This window comes from Solanum dulcamara, chromosome 9 (assembly GCF_947179165.1).
Source record: "Solanum dulcamara chromosome 9, daSolDulc1.2, whole genome shotgun sequence".
Classification (NCBI taxonomy): Eukaryota; Viridiplantae; Streptophyta; class Magnoliopsida; order Solanales; family Solanaceae; genus Solanum; species Solanum dulcamara.
Window position 1 is genome coordinate 10,904,538 of NC_077245.1, and position 12,512 is coordinate 10,917,049.

The 12,512-nt window shown below is 29.2% G+C and overlaps 2 protein-coding genes across 2 annotated transcripts; one reads left to right on the forward strand and one right to left on the reverse strand.

Moving 5' to 3' along the window:
- The first annotated feature begins 1,580 nt into the window (after nucleotides 1–1,580).
- On the forward strand, nucleotides 1,581–4,060 carry LOC129903983 (uncharacterized). Its single transcript, XM_055979519.1, has 2 exons — nucleotides 1,581–1,901; nucleotides 3,660–4,060. The coding sequence occupies exons 1-2, from the start codon at nucleotides 1,665–1,667 to the stop codon at nucleotides 3,738–3,740; spliced, it is 318 nt and encodes a 105-aa protein (XP_055835494.1). The 5' UTR covers nucleotides 1,581–1,664; the 3' UTR covers nucleotides 3,741–4,060.
- A 6,905-nt stretch (nucleotides 4,061–10,965) lies between these two features.
- Nucleotides 10,966–11,433, reverse strand: LOC129904678 (ethylene-responsive transcription factor LEP-like). Its single transcript, XM_055980257.1, has one exon. It carries the CDS (start codon nucleotides 11,431–11,433, stop codon nucleotides 10,966–10,968), a length of 468 nt encoding a protein of 155 aa, XP_055836232.1.
- Nucleotides 11,434–12,512: the final 1,079 nt, after the last annotated feature.

Sequence of the window (12,512 nt, forward strand, 5' to 3'; positions counted from 1 at the left end):
AAATTTTAAAATCAATGTTGTGATTTTTTTTATTTTGTTCAAAATCAGAGCATTGCTATGATTTTACAAGATTTTTCCAAGTTAATGTGGTGGTCATTTGATGAATGGTGGTGGAAGGTGGAAGGAGAAAGATGGAAGAAGAAGAAAGGAAAAAAAATTCACAAAAAAATAATTTTCACGCGCTCAAAATGAGTGTAATACATGCACTCTTCTAACTCAGCAAAAAGTGTCAAAATGACATAACGGAGCATGACATGAGGTGTCTAAAATAAACAAAGCCTAGTTAAGGTGTCTAAATGAAAGTTGGTGCAAACTTTAGGGGGACACCGATGAATTTAACATTTATTTAATTCTTTTCCACTTTCAATTTATTGTGCATTTAATACTACTACATACTCCCTCCATTCCATATTAGGTGAATTTTTGAGAATTTTTTCATTGTTCAAAGTTCAAGATAGATATTTGAAACTTTTTTCATATTTGTTCTTTCATTTATTGAAGTTTTATATTTTCTAGGAGATATATCACACTACTTGCAAAATTATATTTATGATTTTATAAAGAAAAATAGTGGAAAGTATGGTTCAAATTATATCCTTGATTGTTTTTCTTAATATATGTGCATTGCCTCACAAATTCACTTAATATGGAATGAAGAAAATACATATCATATTTTATGAAATAAGTGTGTGATGGCATTATTAACCCTAAGCAGAAATAGCAATACATACATGCATGAATTATAATCTTTGTACCACATAGTGTACATAACATACATTTTTTTTTTCATCCGGTGTTCGGAGCCCGCATTGGAGCCCCAACTAAATTTGAATCGCACACTGAAAACGCATTTGAGGGTTGCGCTACGAGAGTTCTAGGTAAGAATGAATTAGTTTTACTACTGCATCACAGCCCATATTGATGTATCTAACATACATGATAAATGTTTCTAAAGAGTGTTTTATCTCATAGATAGTATATAAACGGTATTTATACAATTAGGGAAATACTTTATATGTATGATATAATGATAATATTAGTGATTTAACCATTTTTGCACTCTTCCGGCAAATTATATATACTTGTAAATCCTTTTTAAGATAACAAGGGTGGTTTAGTCAGAGGGGACATTAATTAATTAAATTAGGTGATATTGATGTTTAACCAAGACATGTGGTCACTGGTCAACTCCCTCAGTCCTCAGCATATGATAATATTGAAAATTGTTGGAAATAAAATACTATTTCCATTTCAATTTTTGATTTTCAAATTTTGAGATTTAAATAAAAAAAATTGACTGTAATTTTTGTATATCTTGAATTATCAATTATTTTAATTTATAATATCTTTTTCATAATTTTCAATAAATTTTATTTTGAAAATTCTATATCAAAATAATTCTCAATTAAAATTAAACTATTTTGATTTTCGAAATTAGAATTATACTTTATTGGCAGAAAGGATTACTACAAGCATATAGTATGTGTCAAATATTGTGTGTAAACATAAAAACTAGGTTCATTAAATAACCTCATACCAAACCATACTGCAAAAGCATTAAAGACCCCTGCTAGCAAGCTATTTATCTTCCTGTATGTTTAGTTGCAATAAATAAGAAGTGCAAGAAATATATTAAGCATTTATAAGAAAAAGAAAAGAAAGGAATGAAGATGGAAGAGAAAAAAGAGTGTAGAGTTCCAATGTTTTGCTTACAACAAGTCATTACAGTTATTCTCAAATGTCTTGGTTTTGAATCGCCCTCTTCTTCTTCATCTTCTTCTTCTTCAAGTACGTCAGATACAAATAAAAAAGAAGAAGAGAAGAAGCAGGAGGGTTCAGATTCAACAAATGATAATTACAAGAATGATCCTCCAGCTGAAGATGATCCACAGACAGTACCTGTAAGTCTACTGGTTTGTTTTTTTTAAAAAAAAATTACACTTGTACAAAAAGGAAAATTATTTTCGAGTCGCTGTCTTCTTACTTTCATACCCTATATTTTAAGTGTTAAGAGAAAGAAGTAGTATTTCAATGAAAATACTGCTCAATTACTCCTTGATATCATTAAAGTATATATATATATATATATATATATATATATATATATAACATGTAGTGTTACAGTGAAAAGACTCTTCAATTACTACTTGATACCATCAGATTATATTGATACTACCATCAGAGTATATATATATATATACTCTTATCAAGGATGAAGAAACGGTAATTAAGTAAATAGAATAAGGGGATAATTGTGTATAGTTTGGATCGTGGATCTAATCAAGATAAAATAGTTTTGATTGGATTCAATTTATGTAAATATTTTGCCTAATAAATCCAATTTATGTAATTTCCCTTCTTTTTTTAAAGTTAGAACTCAAGAAAAATTGCAAGTGTGTTCAAGAATTTGAAAATAACAACAAAAAAAACTCTAATTTATATTTATATATGACCAAACATAACTTCAATTTTCAAATATCACTTATCACTTGAAAAAGAAAAATTAATTTTTTAAAATTTCACAATAAACCATGAACAAATGCCCACTAAATTGCTCTCTCCATCCTAAAAAACCCAGCTCACACAAACACGTACAGGTGAAATTAGTATTTTCATCCAGGAAATTTTAAAATATAAAGGAGAAAATAATCTTTTATGATTACTGTTTTCTTTGTCTCAATTTGTTTAATCTACTATCATTTTTAATAAATTCGTTTTTAAAAGAATAATTATTTTTTAAATATTTTTTTTAATTTCAACTATCCACGTGATATATTTAAGATCATAAAATTAATAAGCATTTTAAAACATTTGACATATTTTTAATTTAAGATCACAATTTTTTTTTTTAAAAATCCCTATTTTCTTAAAATAGATTAAAACGAAAAAACTATTATTAATAAAGTCAAAAAGATGTAATATCTACTTAACAAATAATTTTAACCTTATGATTTTGTTACGAAAGGGGTCAGGTGTAATAACTTATACACAATTACCCAAAAAAAAAATTAAAAAAATTATACTCTACATCTACTTCTATAATATGGCATTACTCCTAGTATTTGGACTATTAAGATTGTTCAAATTAAGAGTTTCGGACCACAAAAGATTTTGTTTTTGGTATGGAATATTAATAGAGTAGATGAACAAAATTTGCCTAATTTCCTATTAAAATAAAAGGGTCATAATTTCTATTATTAAAAAAACAAAACGAAATTGAAATACTCTAGAATATCAGATAATGTCAGTTGTTAAATAGTAAAATAATAATTCTTCTTTCTGCCCCTTTCTCTATCTCTTTGTGGTTCAAAAAATATGTCTTTTTAGAGAAAAATAAAATAGTAAATATGATAGGACATACAGTATTTATATTTATTTATTTTCATTTTATTAGAATTATTTCCAATTAATTGTTTACGTATGTATCTAAGTTATAAAAACGAAACGTACGGACTGCATTATTTTCAACACTTCTTATGTTTTCTCTCTTATGTAAATATAGTTTGAATTTCAACAGTCAAACTTATTTAGTTTGATTCAAATATCTCAATTCATCAGACACAATTCAAATTCAAAAGTCAAATATATTTAGTTTGACCATGAATTCATATTCGCAGATTAAAGTCATTATGATTTGTTTTATTTTGATGCGTACGCAGATAGCAGCAGCAACAAGAAGGACAGGAAGAACACCACCACGTCCTAGAGTTGGTAGTGGATCTCCTCCTCAGAACAATTAATTAATTAATTGAAAATATATTAATACTTAATTTGGCTGTCGCCCGTTGATCAGTAAATTATTTAGAACTTCGAAAAATGATCAAGATAGTTTGCTTCCAAGACACTAAACTAAACATATGGTCGTAGTAGTTAGCTCAGAATGCGTCTCTTCTTCATGATGATATGGTCAATTATATATCAAAGTTTAGGTCTAGTAGTACTGCTAGATCTTTTATCATGGTTTGATTTCCGTGTTTAATTCTATTAATTAGGCCCTTTATTATTTGTTTATATACATATATATTGTAAGATATAAGTCTTTTTAAAATATATTTGCAAGTTAATTAGTACTAATTAAATCTACACGTTAAGTATTTGTCGAATTTTGATTGTTCCAATTCTTTATAGACTTAATTATTTGTTTTCGTAATAAGTCATATAATGTAAAAGCAATTTAAATTTATCATTACTATTTCACTAGTCAATTAATGACTCTTGTGAATCTATTTGATGCTATTCCCTCCGTCTAATAATATTTGTTTACTATTAATTTTGTATAATTTTTAAGAAACTATAAATAAAAGAATAATTTTACCATATCATCTTTGAATATAATAAATATAATTTCTTGAAAAATATAATAGGAAAATGACTAATAATTAATGATAAGGGTAAATTAGGAACTAAGTTACAATTATTTCTTGATTTCATAAATTGAACAGATATTGTTGAATATCTATTTTTAATATAATGGACAAGTAAATATGGTGAGAGAGTAATGCCTTCTATACAAAGTCTGATATATGGGACCATCTGTAAACAAGATTCATAAATGTTATGTGCAAGCAAATTGCTCATTCAATGACCTCCAAAGTTAATATATATTGAAAAGAATTACTATTTTTTTAATTGAAATTTTTCACCGAAAAATGCAGTGACTATTCCAATAGGCCACATATATTTTGATTGAATAAGTGAAAAAAAATAGTATTATCATATAAAAAAATAAAAATTAAGAAACTTTCCAATATTTTACTAAAAATTTATTGTCCATCATATATTTTTTTATTGAGCTAGTTCAATAGGAATAGAATGCGAAAATTATGTTTTATAATAAAGAAATTCATTGATTCACAACGAAAAAACCTCTGTTTGTAATTGTGTGTGCTCTTAATATGTCTTCTTAAGGATCTGAATAATTATTCAGACTGACCATCAATTTGTGGGCAAAAAACTATGCTCTACTCAACTTAAGTTTCCACAAATAGCTATTGTCATACTCACTTTATTTACTTTTATTATTTGTCCATTATTTTAAAAATATATTTTTATTTTTACGTGCAATTTTTAACATATCAAAAAAAATAACTATTTTTTTTACACGTTTTACTCTTAACATTAATTATTTATTTTTAAAGATCTAATACTAAATATCAATTAATAAAATTAGTGTGGTAAAATAATCATGTTAACTATTTCTTAATAAACGTGCTAAATTCAAATTTGACTAATAAAAGTGAATGGATGTAGTAATATTTACTTAATAATCATATAATGTGAATGCACAATATATGCTTCAATTGTAGATTGGATTTTGTATGGATGGCGACTGGAGTGTTATTGTTCACACTCTAGGGGTGATTTTGTTCCTCGTCAGAGTTACGTAGGATTTAGTTATGCAAAATTTAGTAATGTATTTAATTATATAAGAAATTCAGAGGCGGATCTACCCAAAGAGTAGGGGTGTCATGTGCCCTTCGATGACCTCAAAAAAATATATGTATGTATGTGTAGGGATGTAATGATCCTTTAGTGTGCAAACTTGGAGTCAGTTACCACGCCAGTAATGCCTCAGAGATTATCAAATTTTAGATCCGTCTTTGTAAAAATTAGATATGCGAAATTATTTATTTATGTATTAATTATTTCAACTTCTATTCAAATTAAAATAATATATAAAGTTTTATATAGATTCTCTTATACTTTTACTGTTCATTTTTACTTGTATGGTATTTCAACATGCATCTTTTGAAATGGTTTAAGCATGTGCAGAGGAGGTGTGTTGACACCACAGTGAGGAGGTGAGAGAGACTGGTTATAGGGGGTACGCGGAGGGGTAGAGGTAAGCCGAAAAAGTATTGAGGAGAGGTGATGACACAACACAACTTCATTATTATATTAAGGACATGACTCTAGATAGAAACGAATGGAGGTCGCATTTTAGGGTAGAGGGTTAGTAAGGGTGGAGGGTAGTCTTGCCTTGCGAAGGTTTAGGCTTGTTTGTGCCAGTTGAATTATTAGTTGTGCCCTTGTAGTTCTTGTCATATGTTGTTTATTGTGTTTTCGATTATCACACCACTTTGTTGTTATTATTGTTTCTTTCTTGCAGACTTTACACTACTTTTCTTCTTAATGGTATGCTTTTTTCATTGTTTTCTTCTTCTGTTACTTAGGTTTGAAGCATTTGAGCCGAAGGTCTTTAGAAAACAACATCTCTACCTCCACGAGGTAATCGTAAGGATTGCGTACACCCTATTTTTCCAGATCCCACTTAGTGGAATCTCATTAGGTATGTTGTTGTTGCACTTTTAACATATCAAGATTATTATTTTTCTTCATGTTTTATCCTTAGCATTAATTATTTATTTTTAAATTATTCTCCAAGACCTAAAATTACACATCAATTAATAAGGGTAATATGATAAAATAACTACATTACCCTTATTGAGAGGAGCTTTTAATTATTTTTCCTTTATTTATGTATTAAGATATAATTTCTTTGGATTAATCATTTACCCTATTTATGTCATCTTTCTTCATTGGACATTACTATGAGAGTAAAATAGGATTAATTTTGTCTTGAACTTCTCAACAACAATAAAAAACAAATACAGTATAATCTCACGGGTGCATCCGAAAAGAATATAATGTATGTAAATCTTACTCTTACTTTTGTGAAGATAGAAAGACTATTTTTAATAGACTTTCCGCTAAACGATATATTATAACTTAAAGATAATTATTCTGAGAGGAGGAAGCTGTAAAGAATATGAACTATAGATGGCAGTATTATTGAAAAAGCATGGAAAGTTTGGTTTATAGATTAGTCATTCATATGACTAGCAACAATAACTGCAGGGTCCTCAAAAGATTGAATATCTTCAAAAACATTAATACAATATGTTCCATCCCCATTTATTTTGTCGGACATAAAAAAAGTGAATATTTTGCTTTACTTACTCTTCTTTCATTTAGACTCTATAATATACCCATTCACTATAAATGCCATATTATTCTTCCAAATTTAGAGCGGAAAATAGTCATTTTCAGTTTTTTGTGATTAAAAATAGTTACTATCATGAAATTTCAAATTTTATAAGTAAAATTTCATAAAAATAATAATTTTTAGAAGATATAATTTATAAAAATGGCTAGTAAATACTATTTCTATGTGCGAGTGTTGATTCAGCTAAAATTATTATTTTTGGTTCAAACTCTATACAGATGTATAAAAACAAGTACAGAAATCACACTTCCATTTAAGACCAAATCTTGAATATGTCAATGCCTCCGAATTCAGGAGCAGATCTAGAGGTACAAAAAGGGGTCATCTAAAATTTCGTACCTTTACACTACTAAAAAATTGTCAAAAAACGACGAAAATAACAGCGACGGACTGCGTCGTTCAAAAAAGCAACGGAATTTGAGACGCTGTTCGTCGCTTTTTTTATTTTTTTTAATAAAAAGTGACGGACAGAGACTATATGTCCGTCGCTTTTTAGCGGATTTTTGCACCATATATAAATATATTTAAAAATTAATTATAAAATAAAAATAATGACAGAGTCCGTCGCTTTTAATTGAAAATAATTAAATATTATTTAAAAATTGCGTCTCCGTCCGTCGTTTTTTATTATATTTTATTTATCAATTTTTTTTAAATAAGCGACGGACAACGTCTCCTAGTCCGTCACTTTTTTGATCAAAATGGCGGTCAACTACTTAAAAAAAGCGGCTCTTTCTGAAATATTTGAAACTCAGACCCAACTTTTTTCTCCATTCTGCTCTCTCTCTCTCTCTCTCTAAACCCTCCCCCTTCTCTCTAAAAATTCCAACCCCACCCCTCGCCGCCGTTCGCCGCTGCCGTCGCCACGCCTTCCCCCGTCGCCGTTGTTGCCGCCGCCTCTCTCCACCGTTAGTCTCTCTCCGTATTGTTAATAAGGTTAGTTAGTTTTAAGATTTTTTAATTTTGAAAAAAAAAATAATTTGTTGATTTGTTAGTTAATTTATTTTATTTAATTTGTTTAATGTGTGTTATTAACATAGTTAATTTGTATATGTGATTTTGAATTGATGAATGTTAGAAATTAGATTTTAGTTCTTTTCTTTGAGTTGAGATTTTTTTTTTTGAATTAAATTATGAATTGAATATTTTTTGGAGTTGGAATTAAAGTGTTGTTGATGTTCAAATGTTATGTTAAGTTGGTTAGTTCTTGAAGTTAGAATGTGAATGAAAATTTTAGAGTTTTAGTTTGAATTGTCATTTTTTTTAATTAGATTGTGAATTGGGTATTGTGTTAGTTGGACTTGAAGTGTTTTTGAAGATAAAATTACAGTTAGAAGATGAAGTAATTAGAAATTAGAATTTAGAATTTTTTATGTTTGGAAGATATTCAAGTTAGAAAAATATTGGGTTGGCTGATTTTTTGTGTTTGGAAGATATTCAAGTTATGAACTTGGACTTTAATTATTATATAATTAATTAATTATAAATTGAATTAATCATAAGTTAAACTTAATTATTATGTGAATTAATTAATTATAAATTAAATTAATCATAACTTGAACTTAATTATTATATGAATTAATTAATTATAACTTGAATTAATTAGAATTTGTAGTCTCGATGAATTGTAGTCATTATGAACTAATTAATTAAGCTTGAATATATGTAATTTGGTAGATGAATCATCGTTTGTGGATGTATAACATGCATTATGAAGTTGGTGGTGGTTTGAAACCTGAATTTATTGACGGTGTAAGAAGTTTATTGATCATGTCATGACACTTGATGTTTTTAAACGAAATGGATTGGTTAGGTGTCCTTGTCGTGAATGTAGGTGTTTGAAATTTTTTCATCTAGATATAGTGAGCCCTATCACTCTTGACGGGAGAATCCAAACAGTATCCATCAGGCAATGTTTAATGAATTCAAGGTATATATATGTTTAAATCTATTTTTTTAAGTTACGTTTAATATTTTTACTATACTTTACTTAACTAATTATTTAAAGTTATACATTTTTTTCAGACTTTATGTACCTGAGAGCCAAGATACAATATGGTCATTGCGACCACTTTTGAAAGAAAAGCGAGCGCCAGATTGTCTACCTGGCTAAAGAAAGCAAGGGATGATCGAAAACCTCCGAGTTGGATGCTGCCATATATATTTGAAGAATTATGTCGGTATTGGGATACGGAAGAATTCAAGGTTTTGTCCGATCAAGGAAAAAAAGCAAGAGCCAGCCTAAAGGGTGGCTAGTTGCACACCGAAGGTGCAAAGAGTGTTGGTACGATTCAGAGGGAGATGGTAAAGTTTCTAAATTTTAAGTTTAAATTCATTTTCTAAAATAAATTATTTGACAAAATGTTATTTCATTAATTGTATTTTTATTTATAGGAAAAAGAATTAGGACGCACTCCCTATCGTCATGAAGTCTTTAAAAAGACTCATGTGAAGAAAAAAATTAATTAGTCGGATCTGGATGAGTGGGTGGAGGAAAAGGCCGAACGAGCGTATGTAAGTTATTTAAGATATAATGTATAATATATTTTGATTCTAAATTTTATTTTTATTATATATATATATATATATATATATATATATATATATATATATATATATATATATATTGATTATAACTTTTATTTTCTAATATGCAGCAAGATTATGAACGGCACATACGTGAGATGGGAGATTCGGTTCAGCTAACGCCTGAACGGTCCACTCAAATTTGGACAGAAAAAGTGGTTGGAGGCAGCCACAAAGGCCGAATATATGAAATGAGCTCTAAAAATAATGTTCGACGACTTCAATCAGGTTTAGAAGGTATTGGATCGTCCCATCAAGCCGAGGCCATTGACATGGTTCAGATAGCTGCAATGTCTCAGCAAATTGCAGAACTTACACGCGCATTGGCAGAATCAGAGAAAAGAAGGGTCGTGAATCAAAAAAGTATGAATGAACAAGTTGAGCAAATTAAAGAACAAGTGTTCAACCTCGTCCGCCAGCCTCCGCCTCGTTATTCAAAAGGGTCCCGTTCGGATGATTCCGACGATAGTGATGAATTTATAGCAAATAGTCCTTAGAGTTCCCTATGTTAGTTTATGAATATTTTGAAATTTTTTGTTAACTTTGAAACACTTTAAATCATTATAAATTATGATTTTATTCGTTTTAAGTGTTTAATTATGTTTGTTATTATGTATTTTGCGTATTTTGTTTGTTGTTATTTGTGTTTAAAAGGGCTGAATTGAATACAAGTGAATTGAATTTTGATTGCGATGGGCAACAGAAACTGTAGGTTTCTGCTGTCAAAAGTGTTGGGAGAATGCGACGGACAGGGTCCTTTAGTCCGTCGCTTTTCTAATTTTTTTTTATATATTTTTTCAAAAAAGCGACAGACAGAAACTCAAAGTCCGTCTCTTTTCTGCAAAATTTTAAGAAGACCAGTATAAACAAAGCGACGGATGGACTACTAGTCCGTCGCTTTTATTAAATAATTATTTTTTAAAAATAATAAAAAGACGGAATCCGTCGTTTTATTTTATATATTTTTTAATTAAAAAAAATTAGAGGCGACGCAGTCCGTCACTTTTTACGGCCCTGTCGTCGAGCAAAAAAGCGACGGAAATGACTGCGTCGCTTTTCCGTTCAGTTTGACCAAAAAAAGCGACGGAGTTTTTTAATAGTGTTAGTGAAAATTTTGTTTCCGTCGCTATCTCCAATATTAGTGAATTTTTGTTGTTGTTGGCGGTGTTAAAACCGGAGAGGTAATTGATAATTGGTTCAAATTGTTGTAGCTTTGTTAATGAAAAGACGAAAAGCATAAATCTCAACTATTTTAAAGATCATTAAATATGTTAAATTAATATTGCATCAATGAGGAAAATGTCTTCTAACTTTTTTTTTCCATTGCACTTTCAACAAATAAAAAAGTTTTCAAAACTGTTGAAGATATATCCTCAAAGAGCCAACTTATCTAATGTGTGTGTATGACAAAAACTTTGTAAAATAGAAGCAATAACAAGAGACTCATCATCATTATTATTATCATTCATCTCAATCTCCATGCAATTATTTTCAACCACTTCCAACTCCGGCGTTGACGGCGGTGGTGGTGGTGGCGGAGGTGGTGGTGCCGGAGAATTATTATAAGGTGAAGGAAAAGACGAAAAAGGGTACACAAAATTAGTACGTGCATTTTCGATACCACAAAAAGCAATAGAAGAAATATCATAAGCTAGAGCAGCTTCTTCAGCAGTATCGAATGTGCCAAGCCAATGCCTTAGTTTTGTATTTGGATTTCTAATCTCAGCAGCAAATCTACCCCATGGCCTTCTTCTTACACCATGATATTTTGTTGAATGTCTTGAACTTCTTCTTACTAAATTTCTAACATGCAATTGAGGAATATTAGTAATATTTTCCATTTTTTCTATTTAATTAATTAATGGGGGTTGAGGATGGAAAAAAATGAGATGGGTTTTATATACTGGTGAAATAACAGAAGTTTAATGTTTGTTAATTGACATGATAAGACAGCACTGATTAGCACTAAGATAAGCTAATTAGTAAATTAATGAGTTAAAATGAGTGTTTCTGTGTCTTATTTGTGGGTTAGTCAAGTGGAGCAAGTGGGAAACATTCCCCATAAGTTATATATTTTAAAAAGGTGTTTAGTACAAGTTGCATTTTGTTTGTGTTAACTTTTATCCCTATTTTTCTCAATTTTGACATGATTAGAGCAAGCATAATGCGGAATTTCTGAACTTTCATAATATTTATATGTTTTTTTTTATTATTATTAAATTTGATCTCTCTGTCTCTAATTCCCCTATCACTTGTTTCCCTAAATCACATGTTCATTGGCAAGGGCTTTATTTTGTTTGGAACAACAATGATTATACTTTGATTCTAAATTAGTTAAGATGGACTATATTCATAATTAGTTAACCTACATTTGAACAATATTCATTACAATAACAATAATAACTAAATTATTTTCTAATACAAGTTAGAAGCATCTAAAATCAATTATATTAACGTACGGCAATCAATCACGTATGGAACTAGTAATGTAAGCTCGAAAAAAAGTCTAATCGTAACATATATAGACGTCGAGTAATGATTTTTTTTCAATACAAGAAAATAACACTCGCATGGAAATTATACATGATTAGGAAAGACAAAGGGTTGATTTCTCATGAGTACATCCATTTGGCATTCATTCCAATGAGAATGAAAGAAGTTCTTTTCGTTGTACATTTCTCAAAGTAAGAAAGAGTAGAGAATCACCCCATCTACGATTTGAGTTTCTATAAGATGTATAATTTTTATTTTGTGTTTCCACATTTGTATTTCTTAGAACAATGTGGCTAACTAGTTGATCGCAAATTGAATCCCTTTGACCATTAAATATTCTACGAGTCTTCAAGCTACACAAAAGGGTTACGGGGAGGATACAAAAAGGAATTCATCATTTGCTCATTGTTGAAACCATTTCAAGAAT

What these genes read in the sequence shown, in the direction of transcription:
- LOC129903983 (XM_055979519.1), top strand. Translation starts at nt 1,665, where the DNA reads ATGAAGATGGAAGAGAAAAAAGAGTGTAGAGTTCCAATGTTTTGCTTA. An exon ending in ATGATCCACAGACAGTACCT is followed by an intron (nt 1,902 to 3,659) that starts GTAAGTCTACTG and finishes ATGCGTACGCAG; the next exon opens with ATAGCAGCAGCAACAAGAAG.
- LOC129904678 (XM_055980257.1), bottom strand. Translation starts at nt 11,433, where the DNA reads ATGGAAAATATTACTAATATTCCTCAATTGCATGTTAGAAATTTAGTA.